A 19,669-nucleotide genomic window follows, 5' to 3' on the forward strand; every position below is an offset into this window, starting at 1 on the left:
TCAAAAATCAGTTCAAAGTGGGAAAAATGGCTCAAAGTAAAATACAGTTGCAGAATGTTTTTTATATGGGCAAAAATGAGTTACAGAAATGCAAAAAAGGGTGAAAATGGTGAAAAGCTGTTAAAAAGTCTCAAAAAGGGTAAAAAAGTGGGACAAAAGCTGCAAAAATTGAAGTAGGAAAATGGGGTTCAAAAGTGAATTAAAAGTGGAAAAAATGGGGAAAGAGTGGGAAAAAGTGGCATAAATGAACAGAAACAGTGGTGAAAAGCGGTTAAAAGGCCCCTATTTCACCGATCCAGCACACATGCATTGATGTCATCAATAAATCATGACTGTGGAGGGCCCATTCACCAGGTTTTTGTTGGAAAAAAAGCCCCTGAAATGATTTTTGTTGTTGAATCTAATAGATTTTGACTTATGCTGTATTATTTTACCAATAATAGATGATAACAGATCAACCACAAAAGCCCAAAGTGACTTATAAGTAACATTTCCTATCTTTGACATTAGAGACTGGTGTATTTTATTAAGTCAGACTGTGTTTACATGGTCTACTGAGTCTGTAATGCCCTGCAATAATTTTGCTATGAGGAGAGATGGGTGTGGGCTCTTATGGGTTAAATCAGTGTTACTCAACCAAAGAGCCAAATTGTTGAAAAAGACCTTTGCAAGAGCCACAATCTAAGTGGTGAAAAGTGGAAAAAATGGTTTGAAGAAGCAGTAAAGATAAGCCAAAGGAGGCAAAAATAGTCGAAAAGTGGCAAAAATGTGGCAAAATATGAGAGAAAAGTGACTAAAAGGGGCAAAAATTAGTCAAGAGTGGCAAAATAGGGCAAAAAATAGGAAACAAGTGGTATTTAATGGAAAAGGAAGCTTAAATGGGTGGCAAGTTGTAGAAAAATAGTTAAAGGGTAAAAAGTGGCAAAAAGAAGTGGCAAAAATGGGAAAAAAAATATAGGAAAAAGGGGTAGTTGATGGCAAAAGGCAGTTTAAATGGGCGAAAAGGGGCAAAAAGAAGTGGTTTCCAATGGCAAAGGTAGCTTAATTGGGTGAAAAGTGGCAAAAAATTGTGAAAAAAAGGCAAAAATTGGATAAATGGGACAATTAAATCTGACAATTATGCCTTCTGTATAAGTCGGGGAAACAAACTGATAAATGTGATTAACTTCTGAGGTCAAAGTTTCATTTTTGAAGGTTTTCCAGGGGAAAATTATTTAAAATTAAGACATAAAAGGGCCACATGTAGCTCCAGAGCCACAGGTTGAGCATCGCTGGGTTAAATAGATGTGATTATGAATCAGTGGTTTGCTAAATTTCTCTACTCTTATGGTTCTGTTGCTCTATTATTCTGAGATTAGAGAAATCAGATTACTGCAGCTTATTCCTAAAGGAAACTTGGGTTCTTTTTCAGGACTTTACCCAGAAAAGAATGCAGCTGCTTCACCATTAAGTCTGCATAATCCTGATATTAATGTAGCCTGATTTATCTCCTATTAAAGGAGCTCCTCATATTGTTTCTGTTTTAATCCTGGGACAATCAGCAGTGATTTAAACCCTGCTTTCTGTTGTCTCTCTGTAAAGCTCATTAACGGACCCTCCTCTGACTGACAGCTCTGTCATCCAATGGCTGTATGGAATCCACTTCTTATCCAATCACATTCGAGTATGAGCCATTCCTGCCTTCCTATTGGCTGAGCTTGAGTCGGCTCGGTTGCTGATGTCTCTCCTCTGGTCAAGGTTGCCCCTCAGTCTTCGCACCAGGACGCGCGCGGAGCTCCTTTACGCACAGGCACAGCAGCAGCTCCAGATCCCGGACTGCTCCTGTTTGTTTTCACGTCACGCAGGAATCTCTCACCTCAGCAGCAGCAGCCATGGATGAAATGGAGGAAGAGTTAAAATGCCCCGTGTGTGGCTCCTTTTTCCGGGAGCCCATCATTCTGCCCTGCTCTCACAACATTTGTTTGGCGTGTGCTCGGAATATTCTGGTTCAGACCCCCGATGCTGAGTCCCCACAGAGCAGCAGAGCCTCCGGATCGGCCGTCTCTGACTATGACTATCTGGATTTGGATAAAATGAGTTTGTACAGTGAGGCAGACAGTGGGTACGGTTCATACGGAGGCTTCGTGAGCGCTCCAACCACGCCGTGCCAAAAATCCCCCAACGGTGTGCGGGTTTTCCCCCCGACTGTCCCCCAGCAGCCTCCTCCACAGCACCTCCTCCCACAGCCCGGCTCTTTACCCCCAATACCCCGCAACTCGTGCATCACCTGCCCGCAGTGTCACCGCAGCCTGATCCTCGACGACCGAGGGCTCCGTGGGTTCCCCAAGAACCGGGTTCTGGAGGGGGTCGTGGACAGATACCAGCAGAGCAAAGCGGCAGCGCTGAAGTGTCAGCTGTGCGAGAAGAGCCCCAAGGAGGCCACCGTCATGTGCGAGCAGTGCGACGTCTTCTACTGCGACCCCTGCCGCCTGAGGTGCCATCCCCCCCGCGGACCCCTCGCCAAACACCGCCTGGTGCCGCCCGCGCAGGGCCGGATAAGCCGGCGCGCGAGTCCACGCAAAATCTCCACCTGCACGGAGCACGAGCTGGAGAATCTGAGCATGTACTGTGTGCAGTGTAAGACTCCAGTGTGCTATCAGTGTTTGGAGGAAGGGAAGCACGGAACGCACGAGGTCAAAGCTCTGGGCGCGATGTGGAAACTGCACAAGGTGAGTGCGTAATAACCGCTAAATCTTTGATTTCTGCTGCATGTGCGTCATTTTTGTGCGTATTTGTGTGCTTTTATGCCATCTTCTCGACATGACTGACCAGCCTCCGTGTGAAGCAACAAGTCTGCTCTAGAATAATCTGCCTATCTTGTCAGCATCTCTGGATCCAGCAGGGCTGCAGCGCCAACAATGAGCATGTTTTTATTTTATAAGTTTCACCAGACCCCGAGGCTTATGAAAGGAAAAATGTAGATGTCATAGCAATCACTGTCTGGCATTTTGGTGAGGTGGGAAGATATGCCTTTGCCTTCATTTGATTTGATCGATTTTACCCGATTTTTCGTTTCCGGTTTGATTTAAATCGCAAATCCGAAGATTTTTTTATTATGATTTTTTTTGACAGTATGATTGAAGCAGTTCTCTTTACCATCTGAAACAAAAGCAATCACCAAATCATGCGATAGAGGAGATAATATAATTATCATAGGGGAGACTGGGGACAGTTGCAACACTTTTTGCATTATCCTCAGTTACTCAGAGACCACTAGGACTAGGCACACCAAATCTTTACATGTTAAACTTACGTGTGTCTGCTTATTACCCATACCATATAAAGATGGCTACATTTGACAACGCAATCACAATATCTATTTGAATAGAGGAACTTTAACTTTAGGTTAGCGCTGTTGCCTCAGCAAAGAGGTCCCGGTTCGCTTCCTGGTCAAGGCCTTTCTGTGTGGAGTTTACATGTTCTTCCCCGTGCACGCGTGGGTTTCTCTCCGGGTACTCCGGCTTCCTCCCACCACCAAAAACATGCTCATTAGGTTAACTGGTGACTCTAAATTGCCCGTAGGTGTGAGTGTGAGCGTGCCTGGTTGTCTGTCGTTACGCCCTATTACTGACTGGCGACCAGTCTAGGGTGTACCCCGCCTCTTGCCCAATGACAGCTGGGCTAGGCTCCAGCCCCCCCCATGACCCCGAACCGGAGAAGCGGTATAGAAAATGGATGGATGGACGTTCTTCTGTTTCAAATACATGGGCCAGACATGGCCATCGAACAGGCCGGGTGGATCTGGCACCGTGTAGTTCCAAGAGCACCTCCTCTTTTTGCATTCTTCATACAGGATGGAGATAAAGTAACGTTGATTCAGCACGTCGATCAGAGGTTTGTAGGTGTAAAGCAGAAAGCCTTCCACAATAAGAACGTGAGTCTCCTCCTCCTTAGTGTCAGACTTTGGGACGATCTCAGTGTCCAGGGTTTTATTAACACCATGAGATTTCTCAAACTTCACCGGGTTATCCAACCGTGCGTAGATCGTACTCATCATGGCGTCCATGTTCAGAGCATTGATGACATCATACTGCTTAAAGCCATCCTCACCAACTTCAATTTGATCATGGAGCTTGAACGGTTGCAACATATTACAAAAACATTAAATTTCACTAATTAACTCCTGCTTTTTGTCCCAATAAGCACAGCGTTCCTACAATATTACAGTATAATATATTTAAAAGGTTTTGTTTTGTGTAAAACATAGGCCTACCTGGAGGCAGATGTTACCAAAGCTATAAAAACTCAATTTTTCAGCGTGGGACAAAAATAACGGAATAATTTGCAATACAGAAAACATTTATTAAACACGTTTTTAGTTCAAATTGTTTTAAAACTCCAGTGAATGTGAACTTTGATTTCAGTTCTGCCGGCTCCCAGAAAGAATCAACAAGAATGGGAATTCTCATTGTCTGATAATATGATTGCCTGTTCTGTTCATCATGAGCAATGAAATATATTAATTGTGCCTATTTTGAACTAAAAATCTTCACAAATTCTGTTGTGTGGTCTGTTTTGATATGACTAGCCTAATTAGCATGGGGACAGCTGCAACAGTTGCAACCGTCCCCATGGTATCAGTCATGACAAAACATTATGTGCTGTTTAGCCACACACACATTGACACATGCTAACCATGTCACTGAGTAGTCAACAAAACAATGACTCAAACTAGGTCAGTTTGGATTAATTCATACAAAAGATCAGGACAGTATGACAAAAATACAGCTCATGAAAAAAGCTACTTTCATACCCCCCAAGACGACTTTGTCTTTGATACAAGCAGGAACAGATGCTCAATATGGCCTCTCTCCTCTTGGTGGGCAGAGGGTCTAACTGAGCATGTGCAGTGTGAGTGTGATCACTCTAGCATGTTTCTGATTGGAGAAATAAAGCTTGTTGCAACCATCCCTTGTTGCAACTGTCCCCAGTCTCCCCTACTCTAAAAAAAAACAATGTTTTAATTGTTTTTTCCATCATATTTTCATTGTGACCCATGCAAATAGTCCCTCCCCTTCTAGAAGATAATTGGTTGCCTCAAACAGCATCAGCACCTTACAGACTAGCACAGACTCAGAGGGGCTGATCACCTTGGTCCTTCTGTCTCTTGTTCCTCTATGTGGCATTAAAACACAAAGACAGAACGTAATGTTAGCATTTCCATTAACAAATCCAGGGGGCAAACAAGCAGTCTTTTGGTGCCCAGCAATTATGTTCCCAAAGATTTAGCACTTGGAAACTAAGCCTTTCTTGTACATGACTTAATGACTCGACTTCATGATTTCTGCCATACTTCTTTAATTTCAAAATCTAGAATTAAAGCCTAGTATTCAGGTTATGGGCTATTTGATAAGAGAGAGTTGGTGTGCAAATGATCCAAACTTTCAACTAATTTGTGCATTTTTATTTTGTCTTCTTATTTCCAGCTCAGCTCCTACAGTTAGATTAAAACACACTGTTTACAAGCAAAAGTTACACTTAAGCTGTTAAGAGCCAAAAATGCCCCATTGAAACCCATTCAAACTGCAGTTTTTGATCTCACTTCCATTAAAGCATAATTCATGCATTTTCTTTTTTTAATCTGGGTTTCAATCTGGGCTGATGATTTTAATGAATCATTTCTACTGCTCTCCACCAGATGGCGTCATTTTGACCATATTTGGCATACAGAGAAAACATGCTAAACATGCAAAAAAATAATAATGCATAAAATCAGTGTAGCTGCTAATCACTGACAAATCCCAGGCTGTGATAGTTCAACACACAAAAAATTATTATCACGTAGTTTTTTGAAAATAATTCATTTTTACATTTTTTTCCATTGGAAAACATGGTGGAACCATGACAAAAAAACTGGCATTGAAAGGGTTAAAATCTTTAGAAATGATGGATGAATATTTAATATCAATAATTAGGTCAGTTGTAGGTGCAACAATTAGCTAAATAAAAGTAGAATAAAATATTCATGCATATTGTTTTTAATGAAAAATGCATTTTTTTGTGCTTAGCAGCTTGAATGTCATTAATATTAAAACAGTCCCTAAGGGTTAACTACGTTTGACTCGTAACAAGCAACACTGGTTCAAACACACCCTTAGTAGATCCACCAGTAAAGATCTACTCTGAGTTAGACCATCCCAGCACAGAGCAACCTGTGAACATCTGACCTCAGCTCTGACACGGGGAGGAGGAGGCCGGGTTCTTTGGTCAGTGAGTGTCTAGGTCCGCCCGGCTTTGCTCATAAAATCAGCAGGAACAAGCTGAAAAAAAACGGGTTTAATTTATGCCGTTTACCATAACATCGCTCTGACACTGCTCAGGAGTACCCGACTTTGGATGGTGGCGGGTGCTAATTTCCCACCCTGTCGTGGTGTCGTGTTACCTCTGCGACCCTCTGACTGACTGATGACTGTGGCTTGTTCCACAAGATGTAACATAATGTTGATAGAGTGATCCTTCTTCCTGTTTGGGTTGAGTTGTGCTTCTGGCAGGAGACAGACCTGAGTGCATGCTGTAGTATTGCCTTGCAAAGACTGACTAGAAAGGGAGCTATATAGAGTGCATGGAATATGTGGAATTTAAGGGTAATGCACCTAACTGTGGCTAACATAGCAGGCTAACCTCAGCTAAAGCATGCCGTCTAACTTTACGCAATGATCAGTTCTGCAGCGTTACGCCACAAAAACAATCAGAAACCCAAAACAGATACCCTGAATGCAGACTAAAACCCACTTTCTGTGGATTGTAATGATGTGTTCAGTGAGGGAGACTGACAGTGCATGACACAAACTTTATATATATCCTCACAGACTCAGGGCTTTGACTAAAGCAGGGGTTCTCAACCTTTTCAGCCCACAGCCCCCAAAATAAAGGTGCCAGAGACCGGGGACCCCAACTGGACCTGAAGGTGGCTGAACACAGCCATGAACATTCAAGAATAGTCATGTGGAGACAAGGCCGCATATAAGGGGGGAAAAATGGCAGAGCTTTCTGGTGCCAGCAAAATCATGGTCCACTGTAAAGTTAAGCTGTGTTATTTTATATTTAACCTGAATAATAACCACTCTTATCAAAGAAAAAAATTTGAATTAATTTGTGTAGTAAGTCGCCCTCTTAAAAATGTAAATCCTTTAGTTAAAAAACTGAATTAAAATATGTTAAAAATAGCTCAAATGGGTTAATAATTGCAAAAAAATGTTGAGAAAGGTGGTGAAATTAGATTTTAAAAGTAGCAGAAATGGGTTAGAAATGCCAAAAATGAGATAAAAGTGGCAAAAAATAATCACAAATGGGTTAAAGTGGCAAAAATGGGCATATTAAGTGGTAAAAGGGGATTCGAAAGTGGCTGAAATGGCATTCAAGAGGCAAAAATAGGTGGAAATTTGGTGAAATGGGATAAAAAAATTATATAAAATGGTAAAAAGGGTAAGCTGGGGCAGAAATAGGCAGAAACTGGCAAAAATGGGCAAATCAAAGTGTGAAATGTGGCTTAAAAAGGGGTTAAAGGGGTTAATAGTGGCAATAATGTGTCAACAGAGCAAACAATAGGCAGAGAGTGGCAAGATTTGGTTTAGAAGGCAGAAAAAAATGGTGAAAAGGGTTTAAAATTGACTAAAATGGCTTTTTAGTTGCAAAAATGTGTTAAACTTGGTGAGGAAAAGTGTTAAAATTTGGTAAGATTGGTGTGAAGTGGCAACAGTGTAATTCAAAAATGTTCTTATTTTTTAAGGCATCTGGAGACCCCCTCTCAGTGTCTCGCGACCCCCAATGGGGTCCCGACCCTAACATTGACAACCCCTGGACTAAAGCATTGTCTTGGCTGCTGTTTTTAATCAATTCTACAAAAAATGATCACATTTTAGCATCATCTGATAGAAATGTGAGGCTCTGGTGAATCAGTTTTAGTCCAACTCCTAGTATTTAAATATTTATACTATTATATTTTATTGAATATTTTTTTTCTCATTTGCTACAATTGCTTTTACTTGAATGGTGAATTGCCTCAAATTGGCTTCTGCCTGCAGCCTCCTAATTCCTCAAACCGCCCCTGCTGGAGCTCCTTCTCCCTGTTCTTAGCAGAGCAACAAGTCTGCCTCCAGACTATTTTGCTCTCACCTGTCAGGTTCACTGAGCGTCCAGCAGAGACTCAGAGCTGTGGGAATGTTCATTCTGTCACGCCGGATTTACATAAACACTTTAGAATTCAAAATATAGTGAGTGGAAGCCGTTTCACTGCTGACACACCTCTGGATCACATTTCAGTCAGCGTTATGAAGCAGAGACGGGAATGCTCACTCCTCTGTACTCGGGACTCCTCTGTTTTCTGTCAGCAGGGAGATCTGTTTGAAATTCTGTTCACGAGTGGACAAGGAGGAGCAGGCTGCGTTTATCCACAGCAGACCGCTTCTGTTAGAAAAATGATGAAATGATAATTTATCACAGTGGCTCTTTCAGCTCTGGACGTTAGTCTGCTCTGCTTCTATACAGCAGATACCTTTTCTACATACGTGTCCCCTTCTTTCTGTGCTCTGACGACTCCAGAGTTCATTAGGCACGGCTCATACCAGAGCTATGTGCTCTAATAGGAGCCAGCCATGATGCACAGGTGTGTCGCAGGCCTTTACTGAGGAATGAGGGGTTATTTTAGAAGCAGCAGTAATGTGAGTGGGCTACAGAGCCTCTGCTGCAGGAAGTAGTGATGCCCTGATCACTTTATTTTGCTTTTAGTGATCCTGGTCATGTAGGAGTGATGTCAGCTTATACCAAACCATAGCATGTGGTTTACTGATGTGTCTAATAAAGCTTTGACATGCAGACAGGGCTTTTCAGCCACGTGACCAGAATATTGACCAGTGGTGATTTGTTCTGGTAATCAATGACTAGGGGCATTGATTTACATTTACCGATCATGCATATTTAATGCAAATCACCCGATAATGATCGGTTGCCAATGAATGTGGGCATCTCTAGCAGGAAACCTCACCTCCACACTCCCAGCTGTGAGGGAGGAGAACCAGATATAGAAACTCTTCAATACTCTATCACGCACTCCCACACACACACATTGGGAGGTGTGTAGTGGTGGTGGGTCTGGGTTTCCATGGAGAGGAGAAAAATGTGGTAAATGCATCCAGTTTTTCAGTACAAGGCACCATTTTTTAATCTCTCTAATTTGCAAATAAGCTGATTTCATCATTGAGTCATTGGTCATTGGTCATCACTGGTCATTGTGGTGCAGCAACCGTGTGATAAACTGATGCCATGTTAGGTCTCTTCCTGCATTTACAATCTCTGAAAATGTTAAAACAGAGAAGTCAGCAATTTAGTTGACCACTGGTTAACCAGCTGCACCACAAGGGCTGTTAATGAAGCTGAGTTTAGTTAGCAAAGCGTAACGATGTGGTCATCCCTACTCAATAACTGGGGGTGTAATGGTACTGATATTTGACCTGCACAGCCATGACTCAGGATGGAGAAAAAAGGCAAACACATACTTTTATACTTCATACTTTATACACATACTTCTATACTTTATCTGGACCCCAATCCAGGCTGCGGTAATGCTCCTACTGTTTGCAAACACCTGGTGAACAAATGAAGAAGAAGCAGGCGCTACAAAACACACGAAGAAGAAAAGTTGCGTGCAGTAGCAACTTGAAGTGGGCCGTAAACTGGTATCAGTACCATCACCGGTATATTTCTGCCATGCATGGGTTTGCAACCACCAGTTTAAATGCTCATGCTGTGTTTTGGTGCAAAAAAGGCATAAACAATGCTGCCGCTACCATAACAATGCAATGGAGGCCAGCTCAGTCTGAGTCTGATCATTAGCATGTTCCACTCTGATGCTAAAGAGCAGCCAGATCACTCGCCTGTGTCCGAGTGATTAATGTGAAGCACAGCAGTGAGGTAAAGGTGTGGTCCCTCCCTCCAGAGTTTGTCTGTAATAACAGCAACATGAGGCGAGAGCTCAAGACGGTTTGTTTTAGCCTAGTGCTGCAGCAACTCGTATTACAATGGCTTAAATATGTGTGTAAAGGTGTGTTTGAACCAGTGAATTGCTTGTTTTAAGCCGATGATGATTCAAAGAAGCAGCTGTAGCCTTTAGTTTCATAAACTTATTCTTACTTCTGCTAAGGCTAAGCTAAATCAATGATAAACATGGCACTGCTGACAAATCCTTCACAATAATTGTTGTTTTCCCTGAGAGTTTTTATTGTGAACGCCCACACTTACCTGGTCTAACATGTGGTCCAAATCCTCAGCCCCCAGACTGGTCCCAACCCGTCTCTCCCCTTGCTCCATGTTTACCTTTAACTCCAAGTCTCTGTTTGCCATAACAGACAAAAATATCCTGATAAATAACCTTCATAAAAAGCAATGGGTCTTATTTGAGTCTCAAACCTCCATTTATCAAACCTGCGGAGCAATCATCTCTCCTGAAAGGAGGCAAGATAACACGTCACCTCAGATGCACGAGGCAGATGGAAAATTGATGGAAAGATCAGAGGGGGTTGATCATGTCGCTCACATCAAACCGCCATCGCCACAAAAGCGGGCGACCTCTTCTGCTTCATCTTTCTGGATGTAAAAAAAAAACGAGTAAAGATGTATTTTTAGAAGCTGATCAGCTGTACCGCAGATTCTGGTGCCAGTCTCTGTGCTGTCCCCGTGTTTTTGGCTGCACCTGCTCGTTTCTGACCTCTTATCTGACGCCTGCAGGAATGTGACAGATGGCTGAGAGCTCAGAGCTGGCAGAATTGAGGGTGGGCATCTTTCAGAGCTTCAGGGTGTTCATCCCATAATTTAACAGAGAGAGGAACATGTGACTGGGCTCCATCACCTGCAGGTACACTAAAGCTGCTCATGCATCACTTTGACTTCTACAGAATGCGCCTATCGCTGTTAAAAAACATTGATAAACTCTGGTTCCTCTCAAATGCAGAGGGCATTTGTATGTAAGTAAAGTTTTATCTACATATTTAGGCTGGAAATTTTCAGCCAAACAGCCCAACAGAGAAAAAGTTCAATGAGGAACTTCCACTTTGCATTGCAGTGTGCCGGAACTACATATTTCTATCCTGGCAGTGCACAATCCAAGCCCAAACCAAGGTGCAGCATGCAAACAGGATGGACTGAGTTGCTAGATTATAAATAGTTGTGTTTGAGAGTGCCATGACTCAGACCAATCAGAGCATCTTATTCCACTGAAGAACTGAGCAAGCGTGGACCAGAGCACATGCAGTGGAATTGCAAAGATTAACTGGAAAGGGACTGAGTTGCTCCGCTATGCAATTCGTTAGCAGATTGCTGTTGTTCTTCAGTGCATCCAGTTAAGCAACAACTGTCACTGATTCATGAAAATAAAAACTGGTTAAAACACATTGGAGGCATGCAAGATTGTCATGTTAATCACTGCATGCAGGTGTTTCTGTCAGACCCACAGGTGTACAACATCACCACGTAGCCATGCAGTCTCCATTTACAAACATCTCTGATCCTAAACAGATCGTTCTGAAGAGCTCAGAGACCTCAAGCATGGTACTGTGATGATGCCACCTTTGCAATAAGACGGTTAGTGAGATTTGATCCCTGCTGGATATTCTAGTCAATTGTAAGTGATGTTATTAGAAAGTGGAAGTGTTTAGGAATAACAGCAGCTCAGCCACAAAGGAGAAGATGACTGCAATGACTGCAGAGTCTCCAAGTCTGCTGATTCAATTGCTGAAGAGCTCTAAACTTCCACTGGCATTAATGTAAACACATAAATTGCACATCCCAGCCTCACATTACCAAATCAAGTGCCATGCTTCTCTGTTTGGAAGTCAGATGGGTGAGTCTGGGTTTGGAAGATGCTGGGAGATTGTTACCTGCCTGACTGTGTAGTCTGGTGGAGGAGGGATAATGGTTTGGGGTTTTTTTTTTCAGGGTCTGGGCTAGGCCCCTTATCTTCAGTGAAGGCCAATCAGCATTTCAACACATTCTGGACAATGCTCTGCTTCCAACTGTGTTGCAACAGTTTGGGGAAGGCCCTTTTCTATTCCATCATGACTGTAAAGACATGGTTTGATGAGTTCAGTGTGGAAGAACTTGACTGCACAGAGCCCTGACCTCAATCCCATCCCGCACCTCTGGGATGAACTGAAACAAAATTGTGCACCAGGCTTTCTGGTCCAACATCAGTGCCTGACCTCATCAGTGCTCTGCAGAATGAATGGACACAAATTCCCACAAAAACACAATCTAAAATTTTATGGAAAGCCTCCCAGAAGAGTGGGGGCTGCAAAAGGGAGGAAACTCTAAATGCATTTAACCCTTTACCTACTGACCCAGCGCCGGCGCTGTGTTTTATATGTCCGGAGTATTATTACCATAACTCTGTCAACGTTTGTCCCATCAGAAAAATTCCAACAGCGTTGGAAAGCTGAGAATTTTGGGCATGCGCACATATATGGTTCATTACAGCAGTGGTTCTCAACCTTTTCAGCCTGCAACCCCCAAAATAAAGGTCCCAGAGACTGGGGACCCCCACTGTACCTGAAGGTGGCTGAGCACAGTCATGCATGTTCAAGAATTAGGGCAGGAAAATGAAAGAGCTTTCTGGGGCCCAGCCAAACTGGTGCCCAGCAAAATCATGGTCCACTGTAAAGTTAAGCTGTGGTAATTTATATCTAACCTGAATAATAACCACTTTTATCAAAGAAACTAATTTTTATCCATTTGTGTAGAAAGTAGCCCTCTTAAAAATGCAAATCCTTTTGTTGAAAAAAGAATTAAAATACATTAAAAATAGCTAAAATGGGTTGATAATGACAAGAAATGTTGGGAAAGGTGGTGAAAATGGATTTTAAAAGTAGCAGAAATGGGTTAGAAATGGCAAAAATTAGATAAAAGTGGCAAAAAAAATTAAAAATGGCAAAAATGGGCATATTAAGTGGTAAAAGGGGATTCAAAAGTGGCTGAAATGGTGTTAGAGAGGCAAAAATTGGTTGAGATTTGGTGAAATGGGATGACAATTAATATAAACTGGCAAAAAGGGTTAGATGAGGTATAAAATTTTAGAAACTGGCAAAAATGGGCATATCAAAATTGTGAAATGTGGCTTAAAAAGTGGTAAAAGAGGTTAATAGTGGCAATAGTGGATCAACAGAGCCAACAATAGACAGAGAGTTGCAAAATGGGGTCCCAACCCCAACGCTGAGAACCCCTGCATTACAGTACTTGCAACCATATGACGTGGGCATTCACAGCAAAACACCAGAAGTATCACGAGACCGCTACATGGATTCTCAACACTGTAACTCCTCGAAAGTTTGCTCAATCTAAAAAATTCCAACGCTGACAGAGAGCTGAAAATCTGTGCTTTCCAGCAATATATGATGTGTGGTATATATATTACCGTAATGTTGAACAGCACCGCAAAAACAGCAGCTTTGGCAGAAGACGAGTGAGAAAGGAGAGTGAAGGAAGAGAGTAAAAGGAGAGCGAGTGAGAGTGGTGTTTAGTTTTCAATAAACAGTGTTAGATAGTGGCATTTGTGCGTGTCTGTCATGTGCAATAACAACATGTTACTGAGAATGTTGAGAATGCATTTTTCCACCTTTATTTGCTCTAATTGTCACTTATGTATATAGTTATCTTTTGCACTGTCTTTTGCACACCCAGAGTCCTAGATGCAAAATGACTGGTGATTGTTCTAAACATGTTAAGGTTCACATTTCAAATGTCAAATTAAAACTTCATGAGCAATAAGAAAATTTCTTCTCATAAAAGGCATGATAAACAAATCCGTTTTTGTGTTTTTCTTCTTTTAAACTGCTGACAATTCCATATAATGTGCAATAATCATTAACCAGATGTTGAAAAGTCAAGTTCAAGTACTACTGGGAAAAGGGAGCAAAGCTCTCAGACTTTGGGCATTTCCTGACTATTTTACAGCCATAATAACAAAAGATGTCCAAATCGCCATTTTTAGACTCAGTAGGTAAAGGGTTAAATGCAATGTCATTTTAATCTTGCAGTGAAAATTCCCTGCAGGAACAGTGAACTGATTATGACATTCTCCATTATTTGCAGCTTTAAACCAAAAACTCCACCTGAAGGAGCACAAATGCTCATAAACACACCTTCCTTGTCTGCTTCCTCTCAAAGTGATCAAAGTTTGTCTGATCTACGAGCTTTTCTGTCTCTGCATCGTTGTCTATTACTGCTGCAGCACCAATAAACCAAAACCTTGTTTCTAAGCGACAGACCTGCAGCATTTACATTCACAGCTGAAGTATTTAGGCTTATATCATTTAATAAGATCTTTTAAACTTTTCAGGCCAGATTTTCTTTGAGTGTCTTTAATCGGCTCTGTCGTCTTTGGGACAAACGGTGCTCTCCCTATCTCTCTCTCTGTGCTGACGGAGTCGAGCCACCTGCCGCAGTGGAAACACATTTCCTCTCGATGCTACGCAGAGCAGTAGAGGTCTCTTAGATACTGGACCCTGGGAGAAATTCATCCCAGATGCTTTACAGCCCCCCCCCCCCCCACTGCAGAATGTCACTACCCTGACGTCCTCTCCACGTCTCGGTTGGTCCTTCTGCCTCCAAACCGCCCATCTTTAATCTCCAACCCCCCCTCCTTTAAGGCTGCGTGACTAAATCACATCACTGATCAGTTTCACATCTTTAAAGTCAGCTTCAGTGACAAGACGAGCAGAAATATGAGGCGTACACAGAGCGACTGGTCCAGCTCTCATCTGCCTCTTCAGATCTGTGTCAGTGGGTGTTATGTGGTGACAAGATGTCAGCGTTAATCTCTGTAAATCACATTAAAAAGAGTATAGGGTGTTAAATCCCAACGTAATAAGCGGCCCCTGTCTCCGCACGCATGTCAAAGAGGTTGCGCAGGACCCTTAATGCAATCTAGGTCAGGCTCCGTCGCCCCAGCGAGTTTAGCTTCAATTAAAGGTGATTAATCACCCAGACTCTTTACTGTAAGATCTGTGGGTGTGCAGAAAGTAAGAAGCAGATTGTGGCAGAAAATTAGTTATTTTGTCCTGTGCTGAAGGAGGAGAGATGAATCAGAGGCAGCAGAGATTTAACCCCAGACATTTCCCTTTGAGTTCTGCATGCTGCTGCAGACAGAATCTGGGTTTGCATGTGAGCTCTCCTTCAGCATCGTGTTTGATCTGCATCCTCCTGATAAAAGCAGACAGCCTGAAAACCTCACAGAGACAAACCACAATGATGCTCTGCAAGCTCGTATCCAAGATGGAGCCAAAACAACCAGCTAATGAGGACGGACAGAGCAGGTGTTAGGTTGATGTTTAAATGTCTCGTGTCACCAGGATGTGGCAGATGTGGTTAGGAGAAGTTCACGCCTGTTTGAATGAGCAACACTTCACTCTGGTTGAACTCAGCTGGAGAGTCAGTTACAGTTTTTATGCATTTAGTTTGATAACTTTACTACCTGGAATATACTATCTATTGAATTTAATCACAGTTACAACTATAACCAGTCTACCTGCACATGCCTTCAGTCTGGTCCACCAGTGGTTGCATGCCAAGGCATGTCCATGTGCACCCTGCCACTTTGCCCCCCCTGCAGGAAGTGAGTCCACAGGTGGGCGGCTCCATGTTGTTCTTCTGGGTTGAACCCAGCCAGATCCCATGCAGAGGATCCCAGCCACCAGACGCCTAGCTGCTGCCACTGTGACCTGGCCCCGGATAACCGGGAGAAGATGGATGGATGGATGGATGGATGGATGATTTAGAAAGGCGCACACCTCTCTATAGAAGGCCTCACAGCTGACAATGATATCAGAGCAGAAACCAAGCCATGAGGTCAAAGGTCAAAGTTTCTCCAGGTTAGATTGCAGATGATAATAGGTTGACTATTCAGTAAAGGAAGGATGTGAAAATGGTGATGCTGCATGAAAAGATTTTGTAGGTTTGGCTCAGTTGGTCATGGGATTGATTCTTGGTCTTGGCACCAGTTTGGTGCTGCTCTCTCGCCCTGTGCTTCCTGTTTCTCTAAGGCAAAAAATTCCAAAAAAATCTCAGTGAGGAGCCTCATTCACTCAGCGGAGTGAGACATGAAATTACCTTTATAAAACACCAACTTTAATTTGCTGCTGACAACTCTGATTTAAAAAAAACTTGGGTCTCTACTGCGTTTCATGGTTGACAGTACAATTATGCAAATGTACGGTGCATTCCCATCTGCCCTCCACCCTCTACTGGCAGCAGAAAGGCTAACTTAAGGCACTTATAATAAAGTACAGGGAACCATAGGAACACTGTAATTTTTTTTTTTTTTTTTTTTTTTTTTTTTTTTTGTGGTTCATGCACCTAACCCCTAAGTTAAACTCCACCTGTGCAGGCCTGGGCGTGCAGCGGAAGAAAACTCCCTTTCCCTTGCCCGCTGGATTGAAGCTGACTGGATGCTCTGCACAGTTTTCCTGCTGTTTGGATTGATCTGTTCTGTGTGCGTTGTAGAGTGGAGTAGAGCAGAGTGGTGCTTCTGAAACATGCACGGCCTGGAACGTGAGCAGTGGAATTGCAAAGACTGACTAGAAAGGGAACGATCTTTTTGCTTCGCTGGAGATTGCTGTGCAGACGGAGTATGTGGAATTTAAGGGTCAGACTCCGTTAATGACAACAAGGTGGCTCTGAGCTAACATTTATAAGTAAAGTAAGCTTTGGTCAGTCATCCTAAGAATTAGACAACTGTTTTTGATATTTCCGAATCCTTTTTCCTGTGGAGAAAATTTGGGTCATACCAGAAAAGCTGGGACACTTAATTCTGCAGCATGTATGTCCTCACTCATCTTCACACTTTGAGCTAGTTTAAATCTTCAGACGGTCTCTGTCCCCATCCTGACAAAGTTTAGTTGAAGAAACATCATCATTAACCATCACTGGCTTTGAAACTTTTTCACTGTGGACCCCGAGACAGACATGAAATATTCCGTTAAAGCTCATTTTACCCCGACAATCAGACTCGCTGCCTTTCTTAGCCGCTCACTCTCAGTTTCACTTCCTCTGTTTGGGCATTCTGGGTTATTCTGTCGCTCCTATTTTCCCCTTCTTTATCTCCTCTCTTCATTAACGTTGACTCAAATAATCTCTTTACATGGCAGCTTCAGGGGTAAATATCAGCGCCTGTAATGGAGCGGCTTCAGACTAAACGATGGCACAGCTCCGCCCCCCGCTGTGGTATAGTTCTCTGTAGACCTCAGGCCCGTTTCTGTCCTCCGTCTCATTCCCGTATCAGTGTATCTGCTATCATGAAGAATCCTTCAGTTAACTGAAGATGATGCTCTCAAAGATTTAGTCCATGTTAGCGCCGCAGGCTGCTTTGACTCATCATAAACAATGTAGGACACACGGAGGGACACATGAGGACACTCTGGATGGTTCTCAACGGTCCCCTTATCAACGAACAGCTGGGGAACACAGCTCAGCAGATGGAGGAAGATCAGTTCATATTAGAGGTGGGAAATAAGCAAAGTAGAGCTGCTGCAATTAATCCTTCTGTATATTCAATAAATGGTACATTTTTGCAGGCATTTTTAATCATTCAAAACAAAGTGAGTATATTTTCTTTATACTGGCAAGTTTCACACATTTTTCTACCCTAGAAGTAGGCTATATGTTTAGAATATTAAATTGATTTTTAAGCCTGCAGCATGCACAGCTTGTCAGCTTTTCTGAAGCTCAGACCTACAGTCAACAAGTAAAGTCTTTTGTCAGAGGAGGTTTAATGTCTGCATACCTCACTACGAAGATGAGCTGATGTCAGACTTTAAATACAACAGTGCACCTGACATCAGCAGCTCTATTAATATCCACATTAATCTAATCCAACACTAGAGCTGCTAAGCCACTCGTATTTAAAATCTGTGGAGCGTGAGAGCTTAACGCCAGCACAGGCACACCTGTGGTCCATCCATACAGGTGTTTTCACTAATGGACTCTGATGAGTCCTCCTCCCTCTCTTTTTTATAATGATTAAAGCAGTGGCTACTGATTTCTATTCATGTAACATATCTGCCTGATATAGTCTGATATTTACAGCTGAAATAGACTGATATTTACTGCTGATATATGCTGATATTTACAGCTGAAATAGACTGATATTTACTGCTGATATATGCTGATATTTACAGCATATATATGCTGATATTTACTGCTGATATATGCTGATATTTACAGCTGATATATGCTGATATTTACAGCTGATATATGCTGACATTTACAGCTGATATAGACTGATATTTACAGCTGATATATGCTGATATTTACAGCTGAAATAGACTGATATTTACAGCTGATATATGCTGATATTTACAGCTGAAATAGACTGATATTTACAGCTGATATAAACTGATATTTACAGCTGATATAGACTGATATTTACAGCTGAAATAGACTGATATTTACAGCTGATATAGACTGATATTTACTGCTGATATATGCTGATATTTACAGCTGATATATGCTGATATTTACAGCTGATATATGCTGATATTTACAGCTGAAATAGACTGATATTTACTGCTGATATATGCTGATATTTACAGCTGAAATAGACTGATATTTACTGCTGATATATGCTGATATTTACAGCTGAAATAGACTGATATTTACTGCTGATATATGCTGATATTTACAGCATATATATGCTGATATTTACTGCTGATATATGCTGATATTTACAGCTGATATATGCTGATATTTACAGCTGATATATGCTGACATTTACAGCTGATATATGCTGATATTTACAGCTGATATATGCTGATATTTACAGCTGAAATAGACTGATATTTACAGCTGATATATGCTGATATTTACAGCTGAAATAGACTGATATTTACAGCTGATATATGCTGACATTTACAGCTGATATAGACTGATATTTACAGCTGAAATAGACTGATATTTACAGCTGATATAGACTGATATTTACTGCTGATATATGCTGATATTTACAGCTGATATATGCTGATATTTACAGCTGAAATAGACTGATATTTACTGCTGATATATGCTGATATTTACAGCTGAAATAGACTGATATTTACTGCTGATATATGCTGATATTTACAGCTGAAATAGACTGATATTTACTGCTGATATATGCTGATATTTACAGCATATATATGCTGATATTTACTGCTGATATATGCTGATATTTACAGCTGATATATGCTGATATTTACAGCTGATATATGCTGACATTTACAGCTGATATAGACTGATATTTACAGCTGATATATGCTGATATTTACAGCTGAAATAGACTGATATTTACAGCTGATATATGCTGATATTTACAGCTGAAATAGACTGATATTTACAGCTGATATAAACTGATATTTACAGCTGATATAGACTGATATTTACAGCTGAAATAGACTGATATTTACAGCTGATATAGACTGATATTTACTGCTGATATATGCTGATATTTACAGCTGATATATGCTGATATTTACAGCTGATATATGCTGATATTTACAGCTGAAATAGACTGATATTTACTGCTGATATATGCTGATATTTACAGCTGAAATAGACTGATATTTACTGCTGATATATGCTGATATTTACAGCTGAAATAGACTGATATTTACTG

The 19,669-nt window shown here is 41.7% G+C and overlaps 1 protein-coding gene across 2 annotated transcripts in view; it reads left to right on the forward strand.

Moving 5' to 3' along the window:
- Window positions 1-1,756: 1,756 nt before the first annotated feature.
- trim9 (tripartite motif containing 9) overlaps window positions 1,757-19,669 on the forward strand; it is a 65,606-nt gene continuing 47,693 nt past the window's right edge. For both annotated transcript variants that reach the window (XM_041812118.1, XM_041812117.1), the window contains exon 1: window positions 1,757-2,708. In XM_041812118.1, coding sequence (XP_041668052.1) covers window positions 1,872-2,708 — 837 coding nt within the window. In that variant the 5' untranslated portion in view covers window positions 1,757-1,871. The remainder of the gene's footprint in view (window positions 2,709-19,669) is intronic.

This window comes from Cheilinus undulatus, linkage group 18 (assembly GCF_018320785.1).
Source record: "Cheilinus undulatus linkage group 18, ASM1832078v1, whole genome shotgun sequence".
NCBI lineage: Eukaryota > Metazoa > Chordata > Actinopteri > Labriformes > Labridae > Cheilinus > Cheilinus undulatus.